Genomic DNA, 26,874 nt, shown 5'->3' on the forward strand with positions numbered 1-26,874 from the left:
TTCGATGAATATTGTTTGGATTAGATATCCAAAATATTATAAGACCCAAAATTAAATAAAATATAAGATATTTTATTTAATGAATTTCAAATTTAAAATAATTCTATTTAAGTTAAAATTTCGAGATAATTGCAATTAAATATTTGATATTTATTTATGTTTTTTTTTCCTATATACACATCCATTAAGTGGACAATTAGAGTTAGATAATCACCCTTTTTTTTAATGTAATAACGCTCAGAAACTCTTGTGTAGGCAATTCAAATCCTGGGCTCTTATCGACACTATTTGATATTTATTTATGATTGTTTTTTTTCTGCCTATATACACATCCATTAAGTGGACAGTTAGGGTTAGATAATCACACTTTTTTTTAATGTAGTAAAGTTCAGAAACTCTTGTGTAGGCAATTCAAATCTTGGGCTATCATCGACATTCAATGCAGTGCTAGCACGTTATCTTGTAAGTTAGTTTCATCCATGTCTCTTATCCCTATTGATATTTATATGAATTTTTAGATGTTTAGTTTTATATTTGGTAGATTGTGTATTACTTATGAATGATGATTAATTATATTTCTTGTATCAAGTATATTAATATTTTGTAGATTACATTTTTTTAATTAAATTATACGATGAATTTTCAAAGTTCACTAAAAAAATGGAGCAAGGTGGATGGGCGATTTTACACGTGCATTTGTAAAAAAAAAAAATTGTTAAATCGAACTTGTTCAATTTTTTTTTTTCGTATATATATATATAACCTGGGTGGTCAAGAAATAATTTTTAAATACCATTATAAAACTTCTAAAAAATAAACTAGATTGTGTTTAAGATTCTTAATATGTAAAAAAAATGTGTAATAAAAAAATTGGATTTAGATAGATCAAACGAAGGTCCTAATATGCCAAAAATTTAGAAATTTGGAGTGAAGGAATGCTTAACAGACCAAAAAAATTTAGAAATTTAGATTGAGGACCTAACAGGAATGGCGTAACTTTTGACCCTGAAACCACCTCTGATTAAGTAATTAAATACAACCTCAATAAGTTAATTTTGTATTAATCCTATCATAATCCTCAATTTATCAAATACATAATAAAAGTTTAATCAAATCATCAATTTAGCACCCTACAACATCAAATTTTATGGTGACAGAGAGGGCCGTAACTATCCCTAGTCATGGTGGTTCCGGCAGCTGGAGGGAACCGGACCCCCGAGCCCCTCCCTGTATCCACCCCTGCTCGTGGGGACTATGTTTTTTATTATTTTATAAATGGGGATGGGGATGCAGACAAGAGAAGCCGTCTCTATCCCCACCTTGCTCCATTTATAACCCTAGTCCAACACCCCTAGACCCCACCTTGCTCCATTTATAACCCTAGTCCAACACCCCTAGACGGACGAACCTAGAGGCTCAACTATCACACTCTGTCGAATCAGATGGGCTGTCTAAACCCTTAAGATGAGTCGTCTATGACACATGCACAAGAAATTCCACTTGTAGTTAACTTTCAATAAGTAACATCTCCCACACTTAAGTCGTTTTCAATATTTCCCCAAGAACCAGTCACATATCTACAAGTGGTGAAGTTTCCTTGTTTGATGTAGAATGGTACATAGAGCTTAGTTGCATTACTTCACGAGGATACGTACATACAGTCATTTTACACATGATAGACTACAAGGTCATTTTTAATCTTACTTTAGTCTAGCATTCGTTTGGAGGCTAAATTAATGATATTTGGTAATGTGTGATATTCTCATCTCCATCTCCATTTATAAAATAGTTAAAACATAATCTTTCATCTGAGATAATAATACAATTAAATAAATACAATTTAAAGCATTAGTATACTTGATTAAAAAAGTACGCACCAAGTGCATGCGTAATATATCAATTTATCAAATATATAAAAAAAAACAATAAAAAGTTATCCACATAACCCATACAAACTACAATAACATGATAAGCACATTCTATATCCTGATCAACTTTTACTAAACGGGAATAATAACAACAACAATATCACAATGGTTAACGCTTTTAGCCACAGCCAGACAGCTTCCCATGTCAAGGTTTGTGGTTGCTTAATTACCTGTTAGATTTTTACCCACTTGTGTTTGTTCAATTAATTTCTACATATTAACAGCAACTAATGGCCAAATTATTCGAATATACAAATGAACAATTACAAACTCAGTTACTTTACAAGGATACAAGTTGCCGTACAGTACATTACAGTACAGTGCTGAGCTCAAAACCCTAACCCTGCACATCTCATTTCAAACCCATCGCAACACCATTGATTGAGAAACAAAACAAAAAATTGCTCCCTCCAAATTGGCGCATTATGAAGAAATAATAATCCTAATGTTGTCTAGATTCGATCCCCGATTCAGCTGCCGATAAGCTATAGGATTGCTCCTTAAGCAAGTAGTCACAAAGTTCCAATAGCTGATCTGCTAGGGGAGGAATACCAGGGTTCCGCCCGTCATTGTATATGTGGGCATTGAATGTTATCTGCCACACATCGTGTCTGAACTCCTCTCTGTTCTTGTATTCCATCTTCCTTACCTTATCCCTAATTTTTGACAGATCCATTGGTCGTTTCACTATGTCCAAATAGTCCGGAGCTTCCTTCTTAGATACTGGTTTTAAGAAAAGATACGACACTTCTAACCTATCTTTAAGAGTATCCACTATGTTTTCCAAGATGTTTGCCAAGCCAACCTGGAGTTAATTTTGTTGTAGTGAGTAGTGACCATCTAATAATTTAATAGAATAGAATGCACAACTTACTAAACTCTCTCCTACTCCCCCACTTCCTAAGTCATTTCTAAGCATAAGTTTCTGCCACAACAATTTACGGGTATGGAACATGAAATTTGACCAAAAATAAGGGTAAAATGAGCAAAACATGTACCTCTCCACCTCTACGACGCTTTGCTGACGAGGCCGGTTCTGCACTAAATCTCGCTAGTTCCGCAACAGGCCGCCTTTTTGTACCTCGATCCCTTTCTGGCATCCTTCGGCTTGCTCTGTAGTCCTCTAAGTAGTCATCACTAATTTCAGGCTGCTTCTTTTTCTTCTTCTTGGCTTTCTGCCGTTCATCTTCCTCCCTCTCCCTTCTGATGGATTCTTCATATATTCTGAGTTCAGTAAGCCCTTGCTCTGCAGCACTTCTTGGTTCCTCCCCATGAAACCTCCTCCCTCTCTCTTCTCTCAATCTTTCTGCATTTCTCCTCTTCTCTTCCTCTTCCCACCACCTCCTATCCTCTCGAACTTTTTTCTTGGTCGACTCTCCAGAAAAATGCAAAGTCTCTGGCTTCCTTGCCTTGTCAATACCTGACAGTTCAGCAATTTTTTTAATTTTTCGATACTCAAATCCAGTGCTTCCATCCTGACTGACCTGGTCCAAATCAATCAACTCTTTGGGGTGCTTGATAACTATTTTTTTGTGAGACTGCTCCCTGTCTTTTATAGCAGGTGGACGTATCACGATAGAGGGTTTATGAGAATCAACATGGTCTCTCTCTGTGTTTGCTGGTGGTCGTATAATAATGGATGGCTTATGAGATTCAATATGACCTCTCTCAGTGTCGACTGGAGGGCGTATCACAATCGAGGTCTTGTGTAATTCAACTTGTAAATCTTCAAGTTTAGCCTTGTTGGATATTTTTATCTTATTAACCTTAGCAATAGGCTTACTCGCAGAAACCATATCAGAACTGTCAGGCCGGATATCAGAACCGATAGGCCGCTCAGAACTTTGTGCAGTGCTATGCACAGGTTTATCAGGTAATTTCTCGGTGGAGCTGCATTTAAATTTAACAGGTACAACTTTTGCTTTCAAACTAGATTTTTCAACTTCAGGAACTTCCAAAATGGCTGTACTTTTTGACATGGGCTTTTTCTTTAGCAACTTGTGCTGGGACTTAGTTGAGGGCTCCAGAGAATTAGATTTTCCAGGGACCTTGTCCATAGCAGTAGGTTCCATATTTGTTTCAGGCTCTTCTCCATATCTAGGACAGTTCTTATTGGTCCTCATATGTCCAAGCTGATTAAATAAAATAGGTTAACAACAAGATTCTTTTGAAATCAAGAAAATCTAAGTTTGCAAATTATTTACCTGACCACATGCTCCACAGATAAATTTCTCTCTAGCTGATTTCTTCTCCTTAAAAACCTGGATTAAGCCAAAAAGTTCAATATTGTTTGTATAAGAAATTGCAGAAACTCAAAATAAAAGCTGTTTGCAACATTGTCAAAGTAAAAGGATGCAATCGAGTAATTTTTATTTTTTTTGAACAGAGAATGTTTATTACGGAAAAGTATATTCTTAGTTGAATCACCTAAAACAATATTCAGAAAAAAAAAAAAATTTACTTAGAGCAAAGAAGATTTTTCACAGTTGATGCAATGATATGAACTGAGCCTGACATATACCACAAATATCCAATGGCAATTTCATTATTAGGCCCAAGTGCAAGAAGTGCAAGAAGTGCAAGATATGAAAATGCCATTTTCACGCGTCATATTTCTTTCTACACACAATCAACTAGTAAAAAAATAACCCAAAAAAACAAAATGAAAAAGTACTCTGCAGACAGCCAAAAAGATAAGAAAGGCTAGCACCATATAGAGAAATACAAAAAGCTGGCATCTTTTCAAATGTCAGCATTTATTCTCACAATAACCATCTTCACCATTAAGGGCTTAACTAGTAATTCCTGAATCTCAATTACACAAACATTTAAATCCAGAAAGGAACTGTAGCTTTTACAGCGCTAAGAATACATTGAATGAGATGTTTCCAGGAATTTCCAAATAACTCTAACCAACTGAAAATACGAAAAGAAAATTAAACATTAAGTCAACCATGCAAGATGAGATGAATGAGATTACTTACCTTGAGTCCTGGATCATTCAATATTTTGACCTTTGGCTTAATTTGAGTGGTGACCAAATCCGGAGTGGTAATCTTTTTTATAGTTTTCACCTTATCAGATATCTTTCTAGCAAATATATTTTCCCCCTGAAAGTAAAAGATAATAAAGTTGCTAATGTCCATAAATCTACTTCCAGATACGGGTAGAATTTTTTTACAAGGGATATATATGTATGTATATATATACATGCAAAATGAGCTCGTTTACCTCTTTTGAGTCTCTAATGCTGTTCTCTTTTGGAACATAGTCCCCATTATGATTAACTTTATTTATTTTCTTAGTACGTTCAACAAAATTTGTTTTCAAAGCAGGTGTGAATTCATACTCCACTACTGCAGTTTTTGTTTTTTTCTTCTTCTTCTGCTCTGCCTCACCTGCAGCATATTTACATTAAGCAATGTGTCAAATACACATAACATCTATCCCACTAGTATGCTCACAAGTCTTCAATTAATTGCAGAAAGCTATATTTAGATTGACCATTTGAAACACTCAGCAAACAATTAATACATACCATCCATGAGCAACCTGTATAGCTCTGCTGCCTCAGCAGCTTCATCTTCAAATTCCTCTTCTGCCTGAGCTTGTGATGGGCGCCTTCTCATTTTTAGCCCCTTCACACCATCTGCTTTGTCATGCTTAGACTCATAATTATTCTCATCCCCTTCACATTCCTCTGCATCAAGTAAATTTTCCAAATCTCCAGCAAAGGAATCCAGATCACTATTTGCTTCAGAATCACTCTCATTTTCATCACCATCAACTGCAGACAGTGACTGAACTTGGCGATCCCATATTTCTTGACACTTCTCTCTTGTCTGTTGCTGCAGCTGAAGATAGGACATTCGTTGGCCACGTGCATACTTGCTAATTGTTGTTGGGTCAACCTTCACCCCTGATGCTGCTTGTTCACTTGAAAGCTTTCGTATCATTGCAATACGATGCCACCTAGTTTGTTTTGTGATTTGTTCCTCGGGAACATTGAACTTGAGAAGAACCTGTAAACGAGATAAACCGAATAAACGATCCAATCTTCATAATTTATCATCATTTACTTTTCATATTCGGCAACTATTACCTAAACTTAATATACCAAACTGATAGGTTGTGGGATAAAAGTCCTTGGTTATAAAGGCACAAGAAGGCTGGTGGTCTGATGGAAAAATTGCATTCAGACAACAAGATGCAATAAGCAGCATGAGAACAGAGTTAACTAGAATGCCTATTCAGCATTTAGCTTTACTCAGAAGGTTAGATGTAGTAGCACTTCATTTCTAATTTTCAATACACATTGAGCTTTGCCTTCATACAGGCATGCTTGAGTGCCATATGATCAGTTTCCAATTTCAAATTCCACAAATATTAGCATTTTCTTTCAAAACCCTCGAAAATTCCTAAACAAATTATTAAGATCAACAATTACACTTAAGGCTCCCCTCTCACCCTCCCCCAACCAATATGAGCACATACAAGAATATACAGAAGAGAGAGAGAGAGAGAGAGAGAGAGAGAGAGGGAGAATACAGTTTTCTGAACTGCGCAGAACAGTTGCTACTCTCATTTAATTCCATTGCTTCAATAATTCCCATTTCAGGAATTCAACAAATTTGAAGTCAGTTAATCCGTTTATTTGACACATCTCACCACAAGCTCATTCATCTCAAGCCCGAAAAAGATAATGATATAGCTAGAAGTAATACAACAACAACAACAACAACAACAACAAAGCCTTAGTCCCGAAATGATTCGGGGTCGGCTAACATGAACCATCATATAAAACCGTGAAATCAAGTCGTGTAATGTCCCAAGAAAACCTACATACCTCTCTTGCGGCTTCCATGCTTAGTCTACGAAGGTCAGCATCTGTCCCAGTAACGGTGGAACCTCCTCGACTAGCAGCTGCTTTTTTTTTCACGATTGCATTTGAGACAGGTGCTTTAGGAACCGCACGAACATAACTGAATCCCAGGCCCCGACCAGATGGATCACCAACTCCCGTAATTTCAAGACGCTCAATATTATCTCTATCCTGAAAATGCAAACAAAAGATAAATAGGCAACAGAATCTTACTTCTTGAACTAATTACCATAACATTACAGATTATCCAACTAATTATGGACATAGAAAATATCCAGTAAAGTGTTACAGATTGCCCCTGTAGAGTACAGTAAGCTGATAATAAAATTAGATAATCATGGATCAGAATTGACATCATCTAAATATCAATTTTCTGAATCTTAAGTACAACAACAACATTATCTCAAAATCTTATCCAAACTATTATCTAGGACAAAAGATTGATACAATGTAAAAGAAGCTTGTTTCCCTGAAGCTGTATAGAGGAAGAACCTTCAACATGTTGGAGACTGCGCTAGATCTCAAAAATCAACCAGAAAGAAATATAACCTGGTTTGTACAAGCAACAAAATTGCTGCTCAGGCTCCATGGGGTGATCTGCAGTTCCCTTTCTATGTGTGAGGCAGCAGCAAGAGCAATTGCTTCATCAGGAAGCTGACTCATTGCGGTTGAAACACTAGTCGGCAGTGTTAGCTTTGTAATTCCCAAGTGCTTAAGCCGATACAACCCGGCTTGCATACTTTCATAAGCACACACCTAATCCAAAAAGCAGAGAATTTACGTTAACTAAAGAAAAAATTACTTGCAGATGCAAAGCACAGTGCATTCTCTATTGTAAAGCAAAAAACACAGGAAATGCCCCTTCCATTTTTCAAATTGAAAGTAGATCCTTTTGAAACTCTGATTTATGTTTGTAGAAGGGAAACAAAAGATGCATGTATTCATATACAAATCATTTGATTGCCTGCCCACTAAGACAGCCCAGAACTGAAATACAAAATCATCATATGTACGATCTGAACATACAACTGGCAGAAGATATAGGGCATACAGTTCCAATCTATGTATGATGAAGTAATTAAAAAATTGAAGACTATGTTTTGGCAATTTTTGAAACTTATCCTACATTCCCTTTTATTTCTACAATTTGCATGTGAAACATAATTTCCTAAAAATATATTTATGAGAAGCAATGCAGATCTACAAGGTGAATCATTGCTGACAGTTTAGGGATGCATCAGGATTTTGCATCTCCAACAAAAAAAAAAAAAAAAAAAAACAAGATGTGCTCCTCAAAAAACTGTGGCGATGTCTTGCAACAGTACAGCCTAATACATTTAATTAAGACATCAAAATGTGATGAGATCATCTCAATAAAAACTGATTATCAGGCTTGCCTACATTCCTAGCAAAATATGGTCTCCACACAGAATCTTCCTAAATCCTTAAAGTTTGGCAGAAGTTAAATGTTAGTCTCAGTTTCACTCCAGGTTGTAAGAATGAGATTAGGGGCCAATTTTCAATCAGATCCTGATAGGGCAACCTGTTGACCTATGGCTCGTTATTAGAGAATCACTCAATTCACTGGAAGCTCTTGATAAGGTGTAGGGTTTTGCATCTCGAGGTGAAATCGTGCTATTGGATCATTGCAGTTCGTAACTGTATGTGGAATACCCTAAATGCTTCCTGAATTTTAACTTTCTAATACACTGAACAAATAAGAGACCATTGTTGGATGTAGTACACTCACACTAACCACATACAATATCTGTTCTTCTTGGTTTCTATTCTACTATAATATGTGCATGCACACGTGCAGTTGCAATTATTCTACAAAAACCACCCTAAACAACAGAAATGCATGCCAAAATAGGTTACTTGAAAATTGTGCTATGGAATCATAAATAAACATGAAGGAAGAGCTGGAGATGTATGCATTAACAGAGAGCACTAAACATCCAAGTTCTAGATTAATGGATAAAATTCATGAAAAAATCAGTTGTACTGCAATAAAAATCCTGATTGACCTTGATATAAAATAAAACTTCTTGTGATTTATTCATAAAGAAAAGAAAAACAAATAAAAAATAATTAGTCCAGTGGATGAGATCAAGAGAGGAGGGAAACAAAGAGGGGAGTGGGGACTTTCGTCGGAATTATTTTCTACAATCGTTAACGGAGAGCCTGGACTGGGAAGAATTTCACTTAGTTAAGAAAGGCAATGCCAAGCCAGGAACTGACGTGAGACGCAGGAATCAAGATGCTTTTGTACACCTAAAAAAGCCTTAGCCCAATCCACTTGTTGCCCACTTGCTTTTGCACCTCGATTCCGCATCTACAGATAGAGAGGGAGGAACTGGGGGGAGGGGGTGTAAAGGAAGAAAAACTGCAAATAATTGAACTTACATTCTCTGGCAACACCAACTTTTTCAAATCCTCCTCAGATGGAATAATGAAATCATGCTTCTTTGACCAAAAGAGATGTCCATTTGCATCTTTCTGCATGTTGCACACAGAACAAATATTTGTAGAACAAAACATAAAACAATCAGGAAGCAAAGATTCTAGTAAAATTAACTTAAAAATGGTTTCTGTAATCAGATGCTGATGCATACCCGCAATATAGCACATTCCTTCAGCTTCTTCCGCAAAATAGTTTCTGAAAGATTTGGAAACTGAGCTGACAACTCATCTGCACGGATCCAAGGAACTGCACCACGCTTTTCAGCAGCTCGAAACTCACGGTAAACGTAAACCAGTAACCTGTTTGTGATATATGCCTGAAGATTCTTAGATGATGGAGAAAATACCTCCATAAGGGGTTCCTGCAAAGAAGTTATGGATTAAACCAACTTTATAATTTGATATAGATGGATTAGAAATAGCATCTGCCATTATAAACTTCTATAAGACTTGCAAGTGTAAGAAAAAGGAAGTTTTAACGAAAAATGATATATTAGTTTAAAGTATTATGATACACGAAAAAGAAAATCATAGTCAACTAGTATGCTGGAGATACTGCTCCACTCAAGCTTTTCTTAAACATCAATGTCAACTAATTTAGTTTTCAAAGAGCTCCAATGCATAAAAGGCCATGTAGGTACAAGTAAAGATAGTTTTGACTTTGACAGAGTTAGTGGTGCCCATGGTTTTCAAACTAGAAATTTAGGCAATGCTATTTCCGTATTTTCCTTAGTATATGATTTGATTATTGTGAATACATGTTTTTAAAAGAGGGGCTCACATCTAGTAGCAGTTAAAAATGGAAGATGTTCTAGTTAAATAGACTCTCTTGACAAGGCCAGACATATCCATATACAAGGATTGTAAGTCATATCAAGTGAAATCTTACCCACTCAAGCACCTATTGATTGTTTTGGACGTTTGTATCTGAAGATGGGGAAAAAGAAAAAAGAAGTAGGTGAACCAAGGACTCGGCGGTGGCGACACGACCAAAGTCATCTATGGAGTTGCAAGAGATGTGTGGTGGGGATAGTCTATAGTGAAAGGTCCAAGAGAAAAAGAGATGTCCATGGAGAAAGAAGTCATGGTGAAGCAATGAGGTATACGAAGAGTAATTCAAGAAAAACAGGAGTGGCATAATAGGTAGCTTAAATGTTAAAATACAAATGTGTATGAAAACTACAATGAAGAGAAAGGAAGGAGGAAAATAAAATTGTAGGTAAAGCAATTAGTTGGATAAAAAAAGGGCGGCCCGGTCGCATTACGCGTCCCCGCTGAGCGAGGGTCCGGGGAGGGGTCCCACCACAAGGGTGTATTGGGGGCAAGCCTTCCCTTGCCAATTTAATTGGCAAGAGGCCGCTCCTAAGACTCGAACCCGTGACCTCTGGTCACACGGCAACAACGTTTTACCGTTGCGCCAAGGCTCTTAATTAGTTGGATAGGAAAAAAAATTTGGGAACTAAAAATGTAAAGATGTGAATCAAGTTAGATGTATATGAAGAAGGGTGATGATAAGGTCTTAATAAAAGATAAGGATATCAAGGAGAATTGGAGAAGCAATTATGTAAGTTCTCTAATGAAAGTTATTCAAGTATTATTAGGGATCTACCGATCTAGAAGTCCCACTTGAGGAAGCAAATGTCAACTATAACAGGAGAATCCTAACCGCTGATGTGAAGAATGCCTTAAGGAAAATGAAGACAGGAAAAGCTAATTGACCATATGGGATTCCTATGGAAGTACAGAAATCTGCCAGAAATCTAGTTGCATGATTCACAAAGTTTTCATAAGATCTACGGCACACCAATTATGATGTACAAGTGGAGAGAGTACGCTTGTCCTCATGTTCAAAAATAAAGGTGATGGGCAAGATTCATACTATGAAGATGAGGGAGAGCGAGCCAAGGTTAAGAAACTGTTTTAAGGTGACAGAAAATCAGCCCGTCTGGACCTGAAAAGTCAACTATTAAAAACTATATTCCTCATAAGAAGTTTGATGGAAAAGTACAGATAGTCGAGAAAGGACTTTCATATGATTTTCATTCGCGTACAAAAAAGCTCATAATGAAGCACCAAAACATGTTCTCTGGTGGGTGTTCCAGAAGAAGAAGATTTCTCATCACAAAAAAAGGGAAAAGAAAAGGAGAGGAAGAAGAAGAAGGTTTATGTCAGATACATCAATGCAACTAAGAACATTTACAATCAATCAAGCATTATTTTGAGAGTCCTAAGTGGGAAACCAAAGGAATTCCCAATATTCCTTGGATTACATCAAGGATCTGCTTTTCAGTCTTCTTCTTTTTTAACTTGGTAAAAGATGAGCTGACAAAGCATAAATACCATGGTGTATGTTATCCGCACATGACAGAATCCTTACACATGGGTATTAAGGAGGGAGCGAACAGGGAACAGAGACTACAATGAAGTACCCTAAAAGCAGAAGGATTCAGGTTCAAAATTAAATACTAAGTTAATGCATACAAGTCTGGAAGAGTAAAGCTAATGTAGATTCTCAAGCATCTCTTAAGGAGATAACGATACCTCCATGTAACCGACTCCATTATTAAGGATCTACTATTGATGTCAGCCATAGAACTAAAGCAAGATGGCTGGAAGGGTGAGATACAACAATGGTGTTATGTGATACAGAAAAGCTTATAGAATCGAAAAGAAAGTTTTACATAATCTTTGACTGAAAGTGTGGGTACACACAGATGTATAAGACAAATGGATGTATTCAAGAACAATTGGATGTAGTACCTATTGAAAGTTGAGACAACGAGGGTATTTTATGTGGTCTGGACATGTTTAATTCCAACCTGCAGACCAAGATTGACTTGGATGGAAGTTATCAAAAATAACTTTGATCATTGGATTTTCAGAAGAGCATACAAGGCACAAGAATGAATGTAAAAGAAGAATCCACACAACTGCTCCAATTATTGGACTAAGATCAGGTAGTTATTATTGCGAGCTCCAAAAGTCTTTTAGAACAAGATTATTTCAGAAACTAGAGCTTCAGCAAAGATTTTCAGTTGCTTTCTACGACACAAGTTTGTTATCAGTTTCTTGTTATCTTCCAAATCACTTTTTCTCATCTTCACAAACAGAACTCATAGCCTACTAATTTTACTCAGGTATAAATCAGTCATACAAACTACCAAACAAGCTCATTCCATAACAAAATCGTAAATCTAATACTAGTTATTGTAGAAAACTAGGACATGCATGGTTTCAGCTATAGAAGATATTTCAACTGGCAATCTTAAAACTATTACAGGACACTGACACCAAAAAATGTCCTATGCAACTGCAAATTCGAAAATGGAACTTAACCAAGTAATTTGAGATTTATCAGGGATAAACTTTTATAACTGAATATTCTGCATTTTACATATAGTTGTTGACAGATACATAACTAAATTCAAATAACAAATTAAGATAGAATAATATAAGCAGCAGCATTAATAACGATGATGGTGATAAAGGCGGATCAACAGCTGAAATGATGATAATGATTAGAGTTCTAGGATCATAGCTTAAAATACTGAATACATTGTCTTAACATGGAAGATTATTTTAAGAGAGAAAATTATGTAATACGAACGACAAAAAAAATCTGGCAGCACATCTAGAACTTAATGTCTTAACAGGTACAAGTTACCAAGAGACTACCTTGTGTTCACTGATTCACTAAAAGCAGAACCAGGTGCATAAAGAATACTTAACCACTACTGCATATATGAAGACGGTTTATGAGGCCCCTAAACATGGAGTATGAGCATAAACCAATATGCTATATAATAAGAATCATGTCTACAATTGACTATCAGAAATTATAAAAAATGAATATGCCTTGTTGATATCGGAAAGTTTGTCTAATTGAAGTTAACCGTCTAGTAGTTGCCTAAAGATATCAATAAATCAAACCAACCTGTTGCCCAACAACAGCAATTCGGTCAATGCGTCTAACAGAAAGCTTTCCCTTTGCAGACCGAACCAACAAATAATCAGTGGATGCCACTTTGTGGGGAAATATGGGTGCTTTATACATGTTTGTTTCAAGAGATGATTGGCTGCAACCAGGCTTTATATCTCCAAGAAAAGGGGATTTATCAGTGGGCTCTAATACTACAACATTACCCATGCTGCTGTTTCCATTGCGTAATGAGATGCCAGTTTGATCAGCAGTGGTTGATTTCTGATAGTAAGTGCATAGGTTTGCACCCATGCCAATATTGCTCAATAATAAAGGTCTTTCCTCACAATACCTACAGGTAAGAGAATATATGGCCCTTAACAAATCTTATTTCAATGTAATTCGGGAAAGAAATTAACAAATTAGTATACAGAAAAAGATTCAATCATGCAGAATCTAGATGTAACAAAAATCTAAATACAGTGAACCCGCAACCCAAGCACATGGGGACAATCTGCATTAATGCAAGTTTTGTTCTATCAATTTTGACTTGCTTTCAAACCATATCAAACGAAAAGAACATAAATAGGACAAATCTTTTTCCTCTTGGAAGAAGGGGGAATTATGATATATATTTACAAAGAAATAAATCTAAATCAGTATGCCCTCCAATAAAGATATTGATTCGTTATTGACTTATTGCAGTGCGCGGACAGACACAACAAAAAAAAAACTAAGACCTACAAATTATAAAATAGAGGAAAAAGATGAGTTGATAAAAAAAAAAATTGGTCCAAAATTCAGAACAGCTGTTTGAGTTATTGAAATTACGATTAGCAAGGTAGAAACTCTATGCAGCTTCTAAACTGCATGGCATCTTGTAGATGAAGACACTAATTAATAGAGACCCAACTAGTCCAAAATTTTATAGCCAAATTATAAGCAGGGAGTAACAGAAAACTAATTATATGCCCAACCTAACTAGTAAAAAAACTTATGCTCTTCCTTGTATTCTAACACACTGGAAATACAGAAGCAGAGAGATGAAGATATCTGAAAGATCCCAGACAATGGACATAAAGGAAGGTTCAATTTTAAAATATACCCAAAAGATTACTCTCTCCACATTCTTTTATAATAAAGAAAATAACGAGCAAAGTTTAGGAAATAAACATAGAACTGTGGCAGAGACGGATAGGCAACAGACGATAGTAGTAGATAGAAAATACAACAAAGAAAGGACAACTGGTACCCAAAGAGAAGGCAAAACAAACAAACATGTGGCATGCAACAAGCCAGTAACAACATGGTAGAACTTGTACGTTCTAATGAAATATTAACCCAGATTTATCTCAAGGTACATGAAGCCATAATAGTTGTACCTCTTACTATGGTATTCTGATCATCTTTTCAAAAACCAATATGTTATCTAGAAAATAGAAAGAAATTTTCAGTACTATTCAGCCCTCAGTAACAAACATCAATTAGCTCCAATAAATTGAAGTAGGGTAATACATCCATTCTTCATAAATACAAATAAGTTTGTCTTATAACAGAAGTCCCTGTCCTCTATGGTATACCCTGATTTTTTCTACATATAGTTTTCCAGATAACGGATAATATATCAATAAGCATGAAAGGTTCCAAAAATCACAATCAAATAGGATTAAGTAGAGAAATGCTACAAACAGTAGGATAATTAAAAATATTCTTCATGATCTTCTGAAATTAAAACAAGGACAAACATTTTCAGGCAACTTACTCCATAAGAAAGATATGACCATCTTTTACAGAAAGGTCTGATTTCTTCTTAAATGCCCCAGGAGGACGCAAAGACTTGTTCTGACCTGGAATCTTTTGTGCCTTCGGCAACAAATGGATTTTTGTCCGAACAAGATGAAGCAAGGAATTTGGCTGAACATTTTGGGCAGCAAGAGATTTATGATCTTCAAGCTCCTTACCCAAATAAAATATCTTGACCATTTCCAACGGCTTTAAATCTACAGGGAAAAAACAAATTTACATTGTAGTTTCTTTCAGTAAAGCCCTTATCCAATATGTTAGATATAGCATACAAATTACAAGAACTTCAATCCTGGTAATATAAACAATGGTGAAAAGTAACAACTAAGGATATGAATTGTGCAAACACCTATGATGCACGGAAACTCTTCATGACAAGTGTTTCACCGTTTCCGGCAGATGTGGGAACTGGAAACTCTCGGAAACTCTCGGAAACTGATACGAAAAGTTTCCAGGAACGTTTCCGTAATTCCCCAAAATATGAAACCTGTCTCTCAGTTTTTAAATGGTTTCCACTGCCTATTTCGATTAAAATTTTGGAAATTCAAACTTTCTATTTTGCAATCCCTATTCGGTCTTAAGATTAGGAAAACTGAAACTTCCTATTTGACTGATAATTCCTACCTTGTATCCTTTAATTTAAAAAACTTGCCTATATTTCTTTCCCCTATAATCCTTGTCTCTTAAATCTCGATTGAGCTTGGACTTTCTTCATCTTGTTCTTGGTTCTTGTTTTTTTTAATATATATTATATTTTTAACATTTATAAATATACCCCTATATTTTTAATATTTACACGTTTCCGTTTCCTATGTTTTTTAGAAATTACATTTCCTGGTATCCGTTCCTGTTTTCGTTTGCGTTTCCATGCAACATAGGTGAACACCAATAAGAGAAAGAATTGGATATCAGACTCGGCAAATAACAGACAGAAGAGGGGGAAAAATAAAACAAAAAAGCACAGACTACATAAATGAGTAAATATTGGAATTAGAAGTTGGCATGAAGTAAGAAAACAAAGTCAATGAAGTTGTACCAATTACATCCAGGGTTTCAAAGGTGTTAAAATTAACAACAATTTCCCTCCACAACTAAACAATTCAATGTTACGCAAAGGCAGTGATTAAAGATATAGATTTAAAAATCACATGGAAGAGAGTACAACCTAGCTTTTTTGAAGCCTTTGCTTTAACAGAAGAGATTGTTTCCTCCGCATCGACATGCAGTTTACTTCCTTTACCTCCCAAGCTCTTCAATATAATTTTCATTGGACCCTGGGTGGGCAGCTTTTTTTGTTCTTTCACGGCCACTTCATTGTCATGGGGATACCATAAAGCCTTTGGCCTATGAAAATTAGCCAAATCTTTACTGCAAATAAAATCCAAAAGACAATAAGAATATAGAACATATTGTGAACAAAGATAATATCAGTAACAGTACAATTCCTGCACTAACAAGTCCAAGAAAAAATTACATAAAACAAACCACACAGAGAGGGATGAGTGAAGCATGATGGTTTCATACGACTCGATAAACAATGAAATCCCTTTTAATGAGAAAAAAAACTGCAATGTTAACAATTTAGAAATAACACACACCAAAAATGTAAAATAAAAGGCACCACTCCTATTTGTTAACTACAGAAACCAAATCCCAAGGAAGTGTTATCAGGGGTGTACATTATATCAATGGTTGACTTGAGCCTTCAAAGAGGCATGCGTTTATTAAAGACAAAAACCTAGACATGCTTCAAACTCCATGTCTGAATATCAAAGACTAATAGACTTCTACATAATTTTCAATTCCATCTGAAAGTCTAGAGAAGAAGGGGGCCTAGTTCTTTAATAGCAAAATAGTGAAGCAACCAAATCGGTCATTTCAGAGGTTAATGAAAATATTCAATTTTTGGTTCCACATGGCAGACTAATACTTCTCAAAAAAAAAAAAGAGAACAGTTCAACGAAAATTAAATTCTGCAAACCATTTTAAGATTTGTTTCACAACAAAAGAAATATTATTATTATAAGGAAAGGAAACTACAGTGCACAGGAAACAAGTATCGGTCTAAGACCACTGCAACAGAATAAAGTACTGATCCGTACTTGCTCAACTTCAACTTCATTGACTGCAGCTTAATCGCAGGTGCTGAGTGATGAACTTTGGCCCCATAAGCACTTCGTTTGCTAGAATTTGATTGCAACTGCTGAGATACTTTCCTATTCATATAGAACTTGTCATTGGCAATATTGAATTGCCAACCAGACTCGTATCCATGAGCAGATAGCTCAGATGAAACCCTGGGCTTTAGAGACCGAGTTATAATCATTGCACCTGCATGAAGCTGAAGACTTTTACTATCCTCGTTATCCAAAACTTCAAAAAGCATCTGCTCATCTTGAAGATCAAGAATTAGCTTAGGTTTAACATTAACTTCATCAGTTTCCCATATTATATCATTTAACCAAGATCCTTCCATCATGTCTCTGTTTTGCAGTGTTAGTTTACTGAAACGCCTGAAAGCATCACTTTTGGAAGTGTCTGTGTCATTACTATCTCTTCCACCTTCATCATGATAATTATTTGCCGCTTCTAACTGAGATTCTAACCTCAAAAGTTGAGGATGGTATCTGCTTTCCAATAATGGAGTATCTAAAGATCCTGAAGCATCTACAGAGCCAAATGACTCCATGAGAACAGGAGAGCTATGCAGAAAATAACTATGGTCTTTCTCTTCTAGTAGCTGAGGGAGTTCTGCATGAATTTTTTTTTGTTGTCTCCCTTGTTCCGTCTCTTTGATAAATGAATCCCTCGAGTCAGGTCCAGATAAGTTGAAACTTTCAACAGAATTGCCACTAACAGCAGGAGAATTGTCCCAGAGAATTCTATCTTCCCAATCTTGCTGATCAAGAGGATAGAATTTGGAACATAAAGGAGACTGCCATTCTGCGGTAAGATTTATAGATAAGTCCTTGTTCATTGGTTCAGAACTAACACAAGAGTTTTTGCGTTCCACATTCTGAACAGACCCTTGCATAACACCAAACTTTCCTGATTCTGAGTCATCATCATCAAATACTGAGATGTCACATTGATTTACATGTGACTGCAACTGCAACATCTGGCCAGATCCCTTTAAAAATGCTTCTTCATCTTCTTCAACAATATCAGAAACATCCATAGATTTATACTTATCTGAAAACCAAGTGCACACATTAGAAAATGAAATAGATGCCAGCCAAACACAATTATAAGAATAGCTAACAGAAATGATGAGTCCTCCTTTTAAATAACAATATCACCCAAAATTTTATTCCTTACATGAAGCGTAATAAGAAGAAACACACTGCAACATGCTAAAGTTCCACTTTGGCATTTCTATAAGAAGCTAGCTAATATTCCAATTTTAAAAACATCAAGTACAGTAGAAGACACCATAGGCATGATGTACCTTTAAAAATGGAATATCGGTGTTCTCTTCTTTCCCCTTTCTTTAAGGACTCATGAATACCAAATATTTCAGAAAACCGTAAGATCACCATACCATCTTCTACACACAACACAGGCAAAGGTGTGGAACCTTTACCATTTGGAAGCTCCTCTAGAGCAACTGCTTTCTCCTATTCAAATACAAATACAAAATGCAAATTATATTGAACATGTAGGTGTTGCTGAATTTGCAATGCATCTAAACTCTATGCAAATTCGTTTCTTTATCAATAATTCACAAAAGAAAGTAGCAGGATTCGAACCACACATAACATAGTGCATACCAGTGGTTATCCTCTTAGCATTGAAGAGGTAAACTAAGCCTTAATCCCAAACTCGTTCAGTACATCTAGTACATTGATCCACTTCCAACCTATTTAACAGCTACATTTTGACAAAGATTGAAGGTTGCCAGATCCTTCTCAATTGTATTTACACCATTTTTTCTTCACATTCTTATGTCCTGAAAGTTTGGTGCCAGACATAGTGGCCATTTATTGGTCTACAGTGTATGTTCCAAAACAAATGATTTCAGAAGAACAAGAACAAGACTAGGCTTCAATTTTCGTGAGTGATATTCTTTGTTTCTCTTTGGGGTTTTTTTTTTATCATTTCTACCTATTCATTTCCCAAAAGCTTTTATAAAGATTTAAAATCTCAGTACCTGTCATGGAACCATTTGAACTAAAAGCTCAAGCTGATAGTTCAAGGTCCACTTCATATTAATATCTGACAACCCCCACACGTGAATGCACATTGGGCTTGAAGTGTGCACAACACAGGCCCATATTACCATGTCCTGCAATTAAATCAACAAATGGGGCTGCCAGAATCGAACCCTGGACCACTTGGTCAAACCGGCTCTGATACCATGTCAGATATTAATATGAAGTGGATCTTGAACTATCAGCTCGAGCTTTTAGTTCAAACGGTTCCATGACATGATATCAGAGCTAGTTTGACCAAGTGGTCAAGGGTTCGATTCCTGGCAGCCCCATTTGTTGAGTTATTTGCAGGACATTGTAATATGGGTCTGTATTGTGCACGGTTCAAGCCCAGTGGGCATTCGCGTGTGGGGGTGTGTCAGATATTAATAGGAAGTGGGCCTTGAACTATCAGCTTGAGCTTTTAGTTCAAACGGTTCCATGACACTACCAAAATAAGTAATACCGAAGAAATCAACAAATATTGTAGCATTACTTGAATATTGGGATGCTTAGACTGAGAGATTATCTCCTCAAATAAGCTTAAATACTGTGGGGGTGTTTAGTTGGGGGGATTCAAGAAAGAGTAAGGGAATGAAGAGACAGGATTCCTTCTGTTGTTTGTTTCATCAAATTAATGATTCCTTTTACCCTCTTTTCTTTATGGGTGAACCCCAAACTCCTCTAAGTTAATTACCCAACATACTAATTTCACTTTTGGTCCCTATACTTTATTTTATCTACATTTTCCCCGAAAATTATTTATGACCAAAATTTTTACTTCGACATTTTATTTTAGTTTTACTATTTATTTTTTTATTGTTTTAAATTTATTATTTTCTTTTTAAAATATACTTTCATGCAATTTCTTTGATCAGTTTTATTTCAGTTTCCTCCGTTTCAACACCTTTTGATTTTAATTGTTGAAGTAATTGATTTTAATTTCTATACTTACAAGTGATTAATTTACTAATGCAAAATATGTAGGTATAAAAATTGCAGTTAAAAAAAATCCACAACTCTAGTTAATTCTCTCCTTTGAACCAAGGAGGTACAAAGGGAGGTATATCATTCCCTTTCTGGAATAGACACAAACAGACAAAGGAATTCAGGTCCATTCCTTTCTTTCTACTTGTATCCCTTTCTGGAGTCCTTTCCGTTACCCTGTGCGAACCAAACGCCCCTAAGTTGATATGCACACAATGAGTACGAGATACGAGACTTCATATCTTATTTCAATTCTTAAAGAGAGCATGAGATTCTTGAAAAAATGTTTGAATAATAAAAAAAAACATAATACCACTTATGCTCTGCAAAAGACTAGAGGAAAAATGGTAAATTTTTGGACTGGTAATTGTTTTATGTCTAGTATTGAAAATATGTTTAATACAGAGTTGTAAAACGAACATCCTTGGATTAAAAGATACAACTCTTAGAAGTACAATAAAACCGCATATAAAAGTGATGGATGGAACAGTTGGAGCTAGAAGAAGAGATCGCAAACTAACCTCCTCCAAACCTTCCAAGTCAGAATCAATATTTTCATTTTCCAGGGTATCAAGTTGTATGCCATCATGTGGAGGTAATTCTTCTTCTGTAACAATGGCAACATCCTGCTGACCTGAGAATGATATGCTAAGGTACATAAGATATAACACTGGAAAGCTACAGGGTACTGACACATATATAATCAGATCCAAGCCTTCAAAAGCTTTTAAAGTTTAAGATTATAAACGTGAGTTATAAATCAAATAGTTTGCTTACATCATCTAATAGAACATAATTAGAACGATGAAGTACTAATAAATGACAAAGGTTAAAGACAATATATTGCGAATGATGAACCTGGTTTATAGAAGTACCTTGAACCTCATGCACAGATACATGTTCATCTTCTACTTTTTCTTCCTCTTCTTCATCATAGTTCTCATCATCAAACACCGAAGTTGTAGGCGCCAACGTGACGAGAGAAATTTCAGAGGAAAAATAGTCCTTCTTTGGCAACAAATAATCCTCCTCACCTGCAACTTGAACCTCTGGTCCTTCATACTGTTCATCAAAATCTTCATAATCAACTGCATCTTCGTTCTTCGCATCATAATCTAGCAGAAGAAATCCACATTAAATACCAATCAGAATAAATAGCCAGAGATACTAACATCGCTAAAATATGAGACAAAACCAAGTTATGCTACAAAGGAACTTCCAACCAGGCCTTTCTCAAAGTTATTTTCACTCTTATCTTCCCCAGAAAATAATCAAAAGAACAAATATGATATAAAGCATAATAAAAACAAAGAGAGGATCTGAAAAAACTCCAGTACTGAAAGAAAAAAGACTCTAGTATAGCGTAGCCCAATCAAACATGTCCAGAACATGTCAAACTCATACAGTAGTCTACGCACAACAAATGATGAAGGTAAAGTAAGACAGAAAATTTCTGCAGAAGTAGAGTTGTAGAATTTAGAGCACAAAATTTCACACCAATGCTCAAGATCCCTCCAAAAGAGATACTTATGATAAATAAAACTCCCACTTCCCACACACAAACAGGAATTTTCTAGTACATCTATTGACACTCTCTTGTTCCACTACTTCCTAAATTCTCTTTCTACAAGAATTATGATGCAGAAGACAACCCAGTCAATGCTACTCTTGTTACACTTTGCCCCAGTAGGTTTATGTATTCTTCTACATCATTCCTTGAAGTTCTGTTAGTATCTCACTGTATTTTAATATAATATGTATAATTTATAGTTCAAATCTAGTATACCAAACTACTAATAAGTTTGGATAGAGATCTTCCATTCAGAGCATTTAACATATAGCATCAATCAGAGGATGAAATAAAGAAAAGTAAATTTAGATATAAATTAATTAGTTAAAGAAACAAAGATACTAACAGAACATCAAAAACTGCATGAGATAGATTTTCCTGGCAGACAACATCACCTTGTTCTGCAGCATCAACTGATGTCTGTAGGGATTTCATAAACTGGAAGAAAAGAATACAATTAATGCCCAGTCAGGAAAGAAACGCTCAGTGACAAATCCAGCACAACTAGCTGTGGTTTTTAAACTAAGAAATCTCGTGAAGTAACATCGGGAGCCAGAAAGCTAAAAATGTTAATAAGATTAACATACATCAATATCTGTCAATGATGTACCCAACTTGTCAGCTAGTGCAGCAAGATGCTCCTTTGCGTCCTGAAAATATGCAAATGCACTTCACAATCAAAGTGATTAAATTCAACAACAAGACAGATATCATATCTCGAGCAAGAAAACAAAAATATTAAATAGAAGACCCAGCTAGAACAAATGCACAATGAAGAAAGAGGCCAGCACTGACCACTTTTACCAACTTTTAGAATAACTAGAAATCCTAACCCTTCAAGAAAACAAAAACTAATCCATGTCAAACCCAGAATGAAAACTTCATCGTAGCCAAGGAAAACAAACAGGATGCCCATTCAAAGAAAATGATCAAATAGTATATATTTAATGATCGGATTGCCTTTCGGTTGTTCAAGCCATTAATATTTTGGCTCATTATTTATCATATTTGGCCGATGTGGTTCAGAAGTGTGTCCATAGTTGTCAAAGGCGATCACCTGAGGCGAGAGGCGACCCAGGTGTTCCTCCCCCGCCTTCTGCACGGAAGGCGGGCATTATTCAGAAGACGAATGCCTGGCCGCCGCAGGCAAGAGGCAGTCGCCTTCTGCACTTAGGTGGTAAGTTACAGTTTTTAAAAGGGATTTTTAGGTTAAAGACATCAGCACCAATCCATTGAGACAGAAACTTCCTCTTCTGCACCGATCGATATAAACTTCTTCTCCTCCACCCAACAGCACCGATCTACATAAACAGGTACTCTCTCCTCTCCTCTCTTTTCTCTTCTCTTTTCTTTTCTTTTTTCTATACTCTTCTCTGTTCTCATTTGTTTTGTTTTTCTTTCTATAATCTTATCCTCTTCATCCTACTGTTATGCTTCTCAAATTTCTACTCTTTATTATGACTTATGCAAGTGTTATGCTGTCCAAATTTTGTGATTTCTGTTATTATTACTAATATTATGAAAGCTTATGCTAATGCTACTGTTATAAAAGTTTATGCTACTACTATGCAAGTTTGTGAAAATATGTGGAAGTGTTTGAAACTGTATGAAAGTTTGTGAAAATGTATAAAACTGTAGCTTACAAGTGTCTAATTTTCCAAATTTTGCAGGCTTTTGGACATGATTACAAGAGCTTGATGATGAGAATTTGGATTTGGATTGATGATGATGTTTGTGATAATTTATTCGGACTAGAAGCTTTATTTTGTTTTACAACTTTAGAAGTTAAACGAGTCAATATGAGTTATAGTTTTATTTTTTGTGTTTTGCTAATTTGTTTGTCGCCGCCTATTTTGCCCTTATCGCCTCGGCTCGCCTTTCGATTTTCACAACTATGAGTGTGTCAATATCATTAAAGAGTTAGATCACATGTCAATCTCTTATGTCAAGTGTTCAGAAAATTCCGCCGCCCATTGCTTAGCTAAGGCGGTAGTTTCTGTGTCTGTTCATAGAGTGTGGGAATGCCCACCTCCTTTCCTTGTCTATGAATTGGTTTCAGATTTAATTTAATGAAGTTTTGTTTCAGAAAAAAAAAAAAATACTGCAACATGCATTGCACAAGATGCTAATAACAACTTTCAGCAAGAATTGAAGCTTCATGCTGGAATTATCAATTAATTAAATGCTTCTTTCAATTAGATTCGTTGGAAATGAATAAATTTTTACAATGTACAAGCATACAGTTAAGTATCAGTCTTGACAATTCCCTCCTCCTAATTCATATCCACTTAGGCACAGAAAATTTGGAATAGCTTGGTTTTACTGAACTTCCTATAACAAATCCACAGCTACTTCATGTGAAACTCAAAACCAGAATTCATCTGGCACAGTTAAATAAATAGGATCTCTCATGTTCAAAGAAATTGATATCAATTATGGTCATTCAATAACTTAGAATAAATCACCACTGAACAACCCATAATGCAACTTCCAGCAAGGACTGAATCTTTATGCTAGAATTATCAAATAACAACACGACCTTTCAATTCGTGTTATCCTTAACACATACTTGTGCATAGCATACTATTAAGAACCAATTGTTGCAGTTCTTTCTCCTTTTACCATTCACTAATTTTTCAACTTACATAGATAACACCACCACATACCAATCATAATTTGTAATAGGATGTTCTTCGTTATTTGCATATACATTATTTATACATACACATAATTTTATTGTTCATTTTTACTTTATCTAACATGAGATGGTACACAAAGAAATGCAAATAGACAAAGAAAGATTACCTCATCAAGGTAATCAACATCAAGATCACCAGAGTTGTCAACATTCCCAAACATAAATCCCAACAACCTGTTACCCCCACCTGCTTCCTCATAATCTTCATCGTCATCTGCCAAATTAATCACAGACAACATTGGAATGGAACACACGTGAAAAGGGGATAAACCTATTATTTCGTACTGCAAACAAGTTAACATGTTTTCATTCCAAATACTAAAAAAAATCAGCTTTCAACAGGAAGCATAAAGGGATATAAAGGTAGTTAAATTGCTTTGTTTCCTGAATTTGAAAGAAAGTCCAAAAGGTCAAGGATATATATATAATATATATTAAAAAAAAAAAAAGCAAATTCAGTAAATAGAATTATAGAAATGGCCATGGGAATCTTTTCTTGTTTAAGCATTCCAGTTTCTTGTCAGCCTTGCAAAAATTAAGAGAGAAAAGCTTGGAATTATATTTTTTCGTCTTTTCTCTATTTATACACCTAGCTGCTCTTCAACTATTATTTCAATTCCTGTTGAATTGGGCAAAATCAAAATTTGGTAGGCTGAGGTGCCTAGAATAATATGTCATGGTTTTCCATATAGTCAATAGTTAATAATGATGACTTGTAGCGGCTACAGAGGCCAAAAGGCAACTGTCTTGTGATACATGGTATATTTGCTAAGGAAGGGACACTGCATCTCATGTATTCATCCACTGCAATTCCTTTTACCCATATTTGAAATCAACTTTTCAAAAATGTAAGTGATCATGGAGACAAACTTTGGAATCTAGAGGCTTTAAGTTGAGCCGAAGTAAGACGGAATATCTAGAGTGTAAGTTTAGCGGCGATAGAAGTAGGGAGGCAGGGACAATCACCCTGGGTGGGAGGGTTGTCCAGGGCTCGGATTGCTTCCGTTATGTAGGGTCTATTATTCAAACGGATGGAGAAGTGGATGGAGATGTTGCTCATATGATTAAATCTGGTTGGTCGAAGTGGAAGAGTACTACGAGTTTCCTTTGCGACCCCGGCATGCCTAATAGATTGAAGGGAAAATTCTAACGCACGGCAATTAGACATGCATTGTTATATGGTACGGAGTGTTGGGGCAATGAAACAGTGTCACATTCATAAGATATCGGTGGCGGAGATGCGTATGTTGCTATGGATGTGTGGTCATACGAGAAAGGATCGGGTGAGTAATGAAATAATTAGGAAAACAGTAGGGGTTACATCTACTGAGAATAAAATGAAGGAAATTTGACTAAGGTGGTTTGGCCATATAAGACGAAGAGAGCTTGATGAAAATATGGTAGTGAATAGAGTGGAGGGAGAGAATTTATGTAGCTGACACGACTTGATTTCACAGTTTCGTATGACGGTTCATGTTAGCCGATCCCGAATCATTTGGGGACTAAGGCTTTGATGTTGTTGTTGTTGTTGTTGGGCTTTACTATCATGAAATTTCAAAAATATCCAAATAACCCAAATCTATAGTTGAAAATGTATTTAACTGAGATATAAAAAAAATTCAATTCTCTCGGAGTTGAATATTGATTACCATTCATGAGAAAAGAATTTGACGATTATTTAAAACAGCTATTACATTTACATTAGAGAAATGAAAAGGAAAATCCTAAGTTCAAGATACCGAAATATTTTTTCAAAGCATAATTCTGTTCATATGCACAAGTTTGGAGGCTTTTTAATTGAATTTCATTATTTCAAGTTATTTATAAGAGAAGGCTGAGAATGTCCAAAAATATTAAAAAGAAGGTTTTTCACAACGTAATTCAGATTGTTTAGACTTTTAGACTAATTTATATCATAAAATATAAACTATCGTATTAAGCAACCAACTCACCTTCATCACGGCCATCCTGGGAAGCACTGCCAGAGTCGTGAGAACTCATGTTTTTATCCTTGTCTGCACTATAGTAAATGAAAATTAAAACTGAGCAAATAAAAAGTTAACAGGAACCTAGGGCTAGGGATTTAAAATAAAAATTGGAAGACAAATCAACTATACTAACCTGGCTTGTGATCAATTCGAGCGAAGAACAGAGGCTGTGGGAGAAGCGGCGATGTAGGCTGGCTGAGTCCTGGTGGTCGCCGTTGTCGGGACTGGAGAGGAAGGTGAGATGAAAATGGATAAAGGCAGTGGCGAAAACGGATCAGAAGCTAAAGAAGAAAACGAAGGGGAGGGGCGGGTACTGGTTATATCTATTTTCCTATTTTTATAGCTATCTTCGAAAAGAAATACTGTCTCATTAAAAGTAACGACGTCGTTTCACTTACATGATATTGAAAAGTGGGCGACTATATACCGCCCTTAAATTCCGGTTC

At 35.8% G+C, this 26,874-nt stretch overlaps 1 protein-coding gene across 5 annotated transcripts; it reads right to left on the reverse strand.

Annotated features, from left to right (window-relative positions):
• Positions 1-1,834: 1,834 nt before the first annotated feature.
• LOC136229433 (transcription initiation factor TFIID subunit 1) lies at positions 1,835-26,731 on the reverse strand. 5 transcript variants are annotated; one of them, XM_066018211.1, is made up of 22 exons: positions 26,562-26,731; positions 26,393-26,455; positions 24,548-24,654; positions 22,330-22,392; positions 22,138-22,180; positions 21,048-21,287; positions 20,694-20,806; positions 18,444-18,612; positions 17,098-18,187; positions 16,161-16,363; positions 14,955-15,192; positions 13,208-13,544; positions 9,426-9,635; positions 9,217-9,309; positions 7,360-7,566; positions 6,775-6,981; positions 5,467-5,950; positions 5,160-5,326; positions 4,913-5,038; positions 4,133-4,189; positions 2,927-4,060; positions 1,835-2,733 (listed from the first exon to the last, which is right to left on the reverse strand). In XM_066018211.1, exons 2-22 carry the CDS (start codon positions 26,439-26,441, stop codon positions 2,371-2,373), a joined length of 5,700 nt encoding a protein of 1,899 aa, XP_065874283.1. In that variant the 5' UTR covers positions 26,442-26,455; positions 26,562-26,731; the 3' UTR covers positions 1,835-2,370. The 5 variants fall into 5 exon arrangements, with proteins under 5 accessions (XP_065874283.1, XP_065874293.1, XP_065874300.1 ...); XM_066018221.1 differs by having other exon boundaries at positions 26,393-26,460; XM_066018228.1 differs by lacking the exons at positions 26,393-26,455; positions 26,562-26,731 and having other exon boundaries at positions 22,089-22,180; positions 24,548-24,624.
• Positions 26,732-26,874: the final 143 nt, after the last annotated feature.

Source organism: Euphorbia lathyris, chromosome 1, assembly GCF_963576675.1.
Source record: "Euphorbia lathyris chromosome 1, ddEupLath1.1, whole genome shotgun sequence".
NCBI lineage: Eukaryota > Viridiplantae > Streptophyta > Magnoliopsida > Malpighiales > Euphorbiaceae > Euphorbia > Euphorbia lathyris.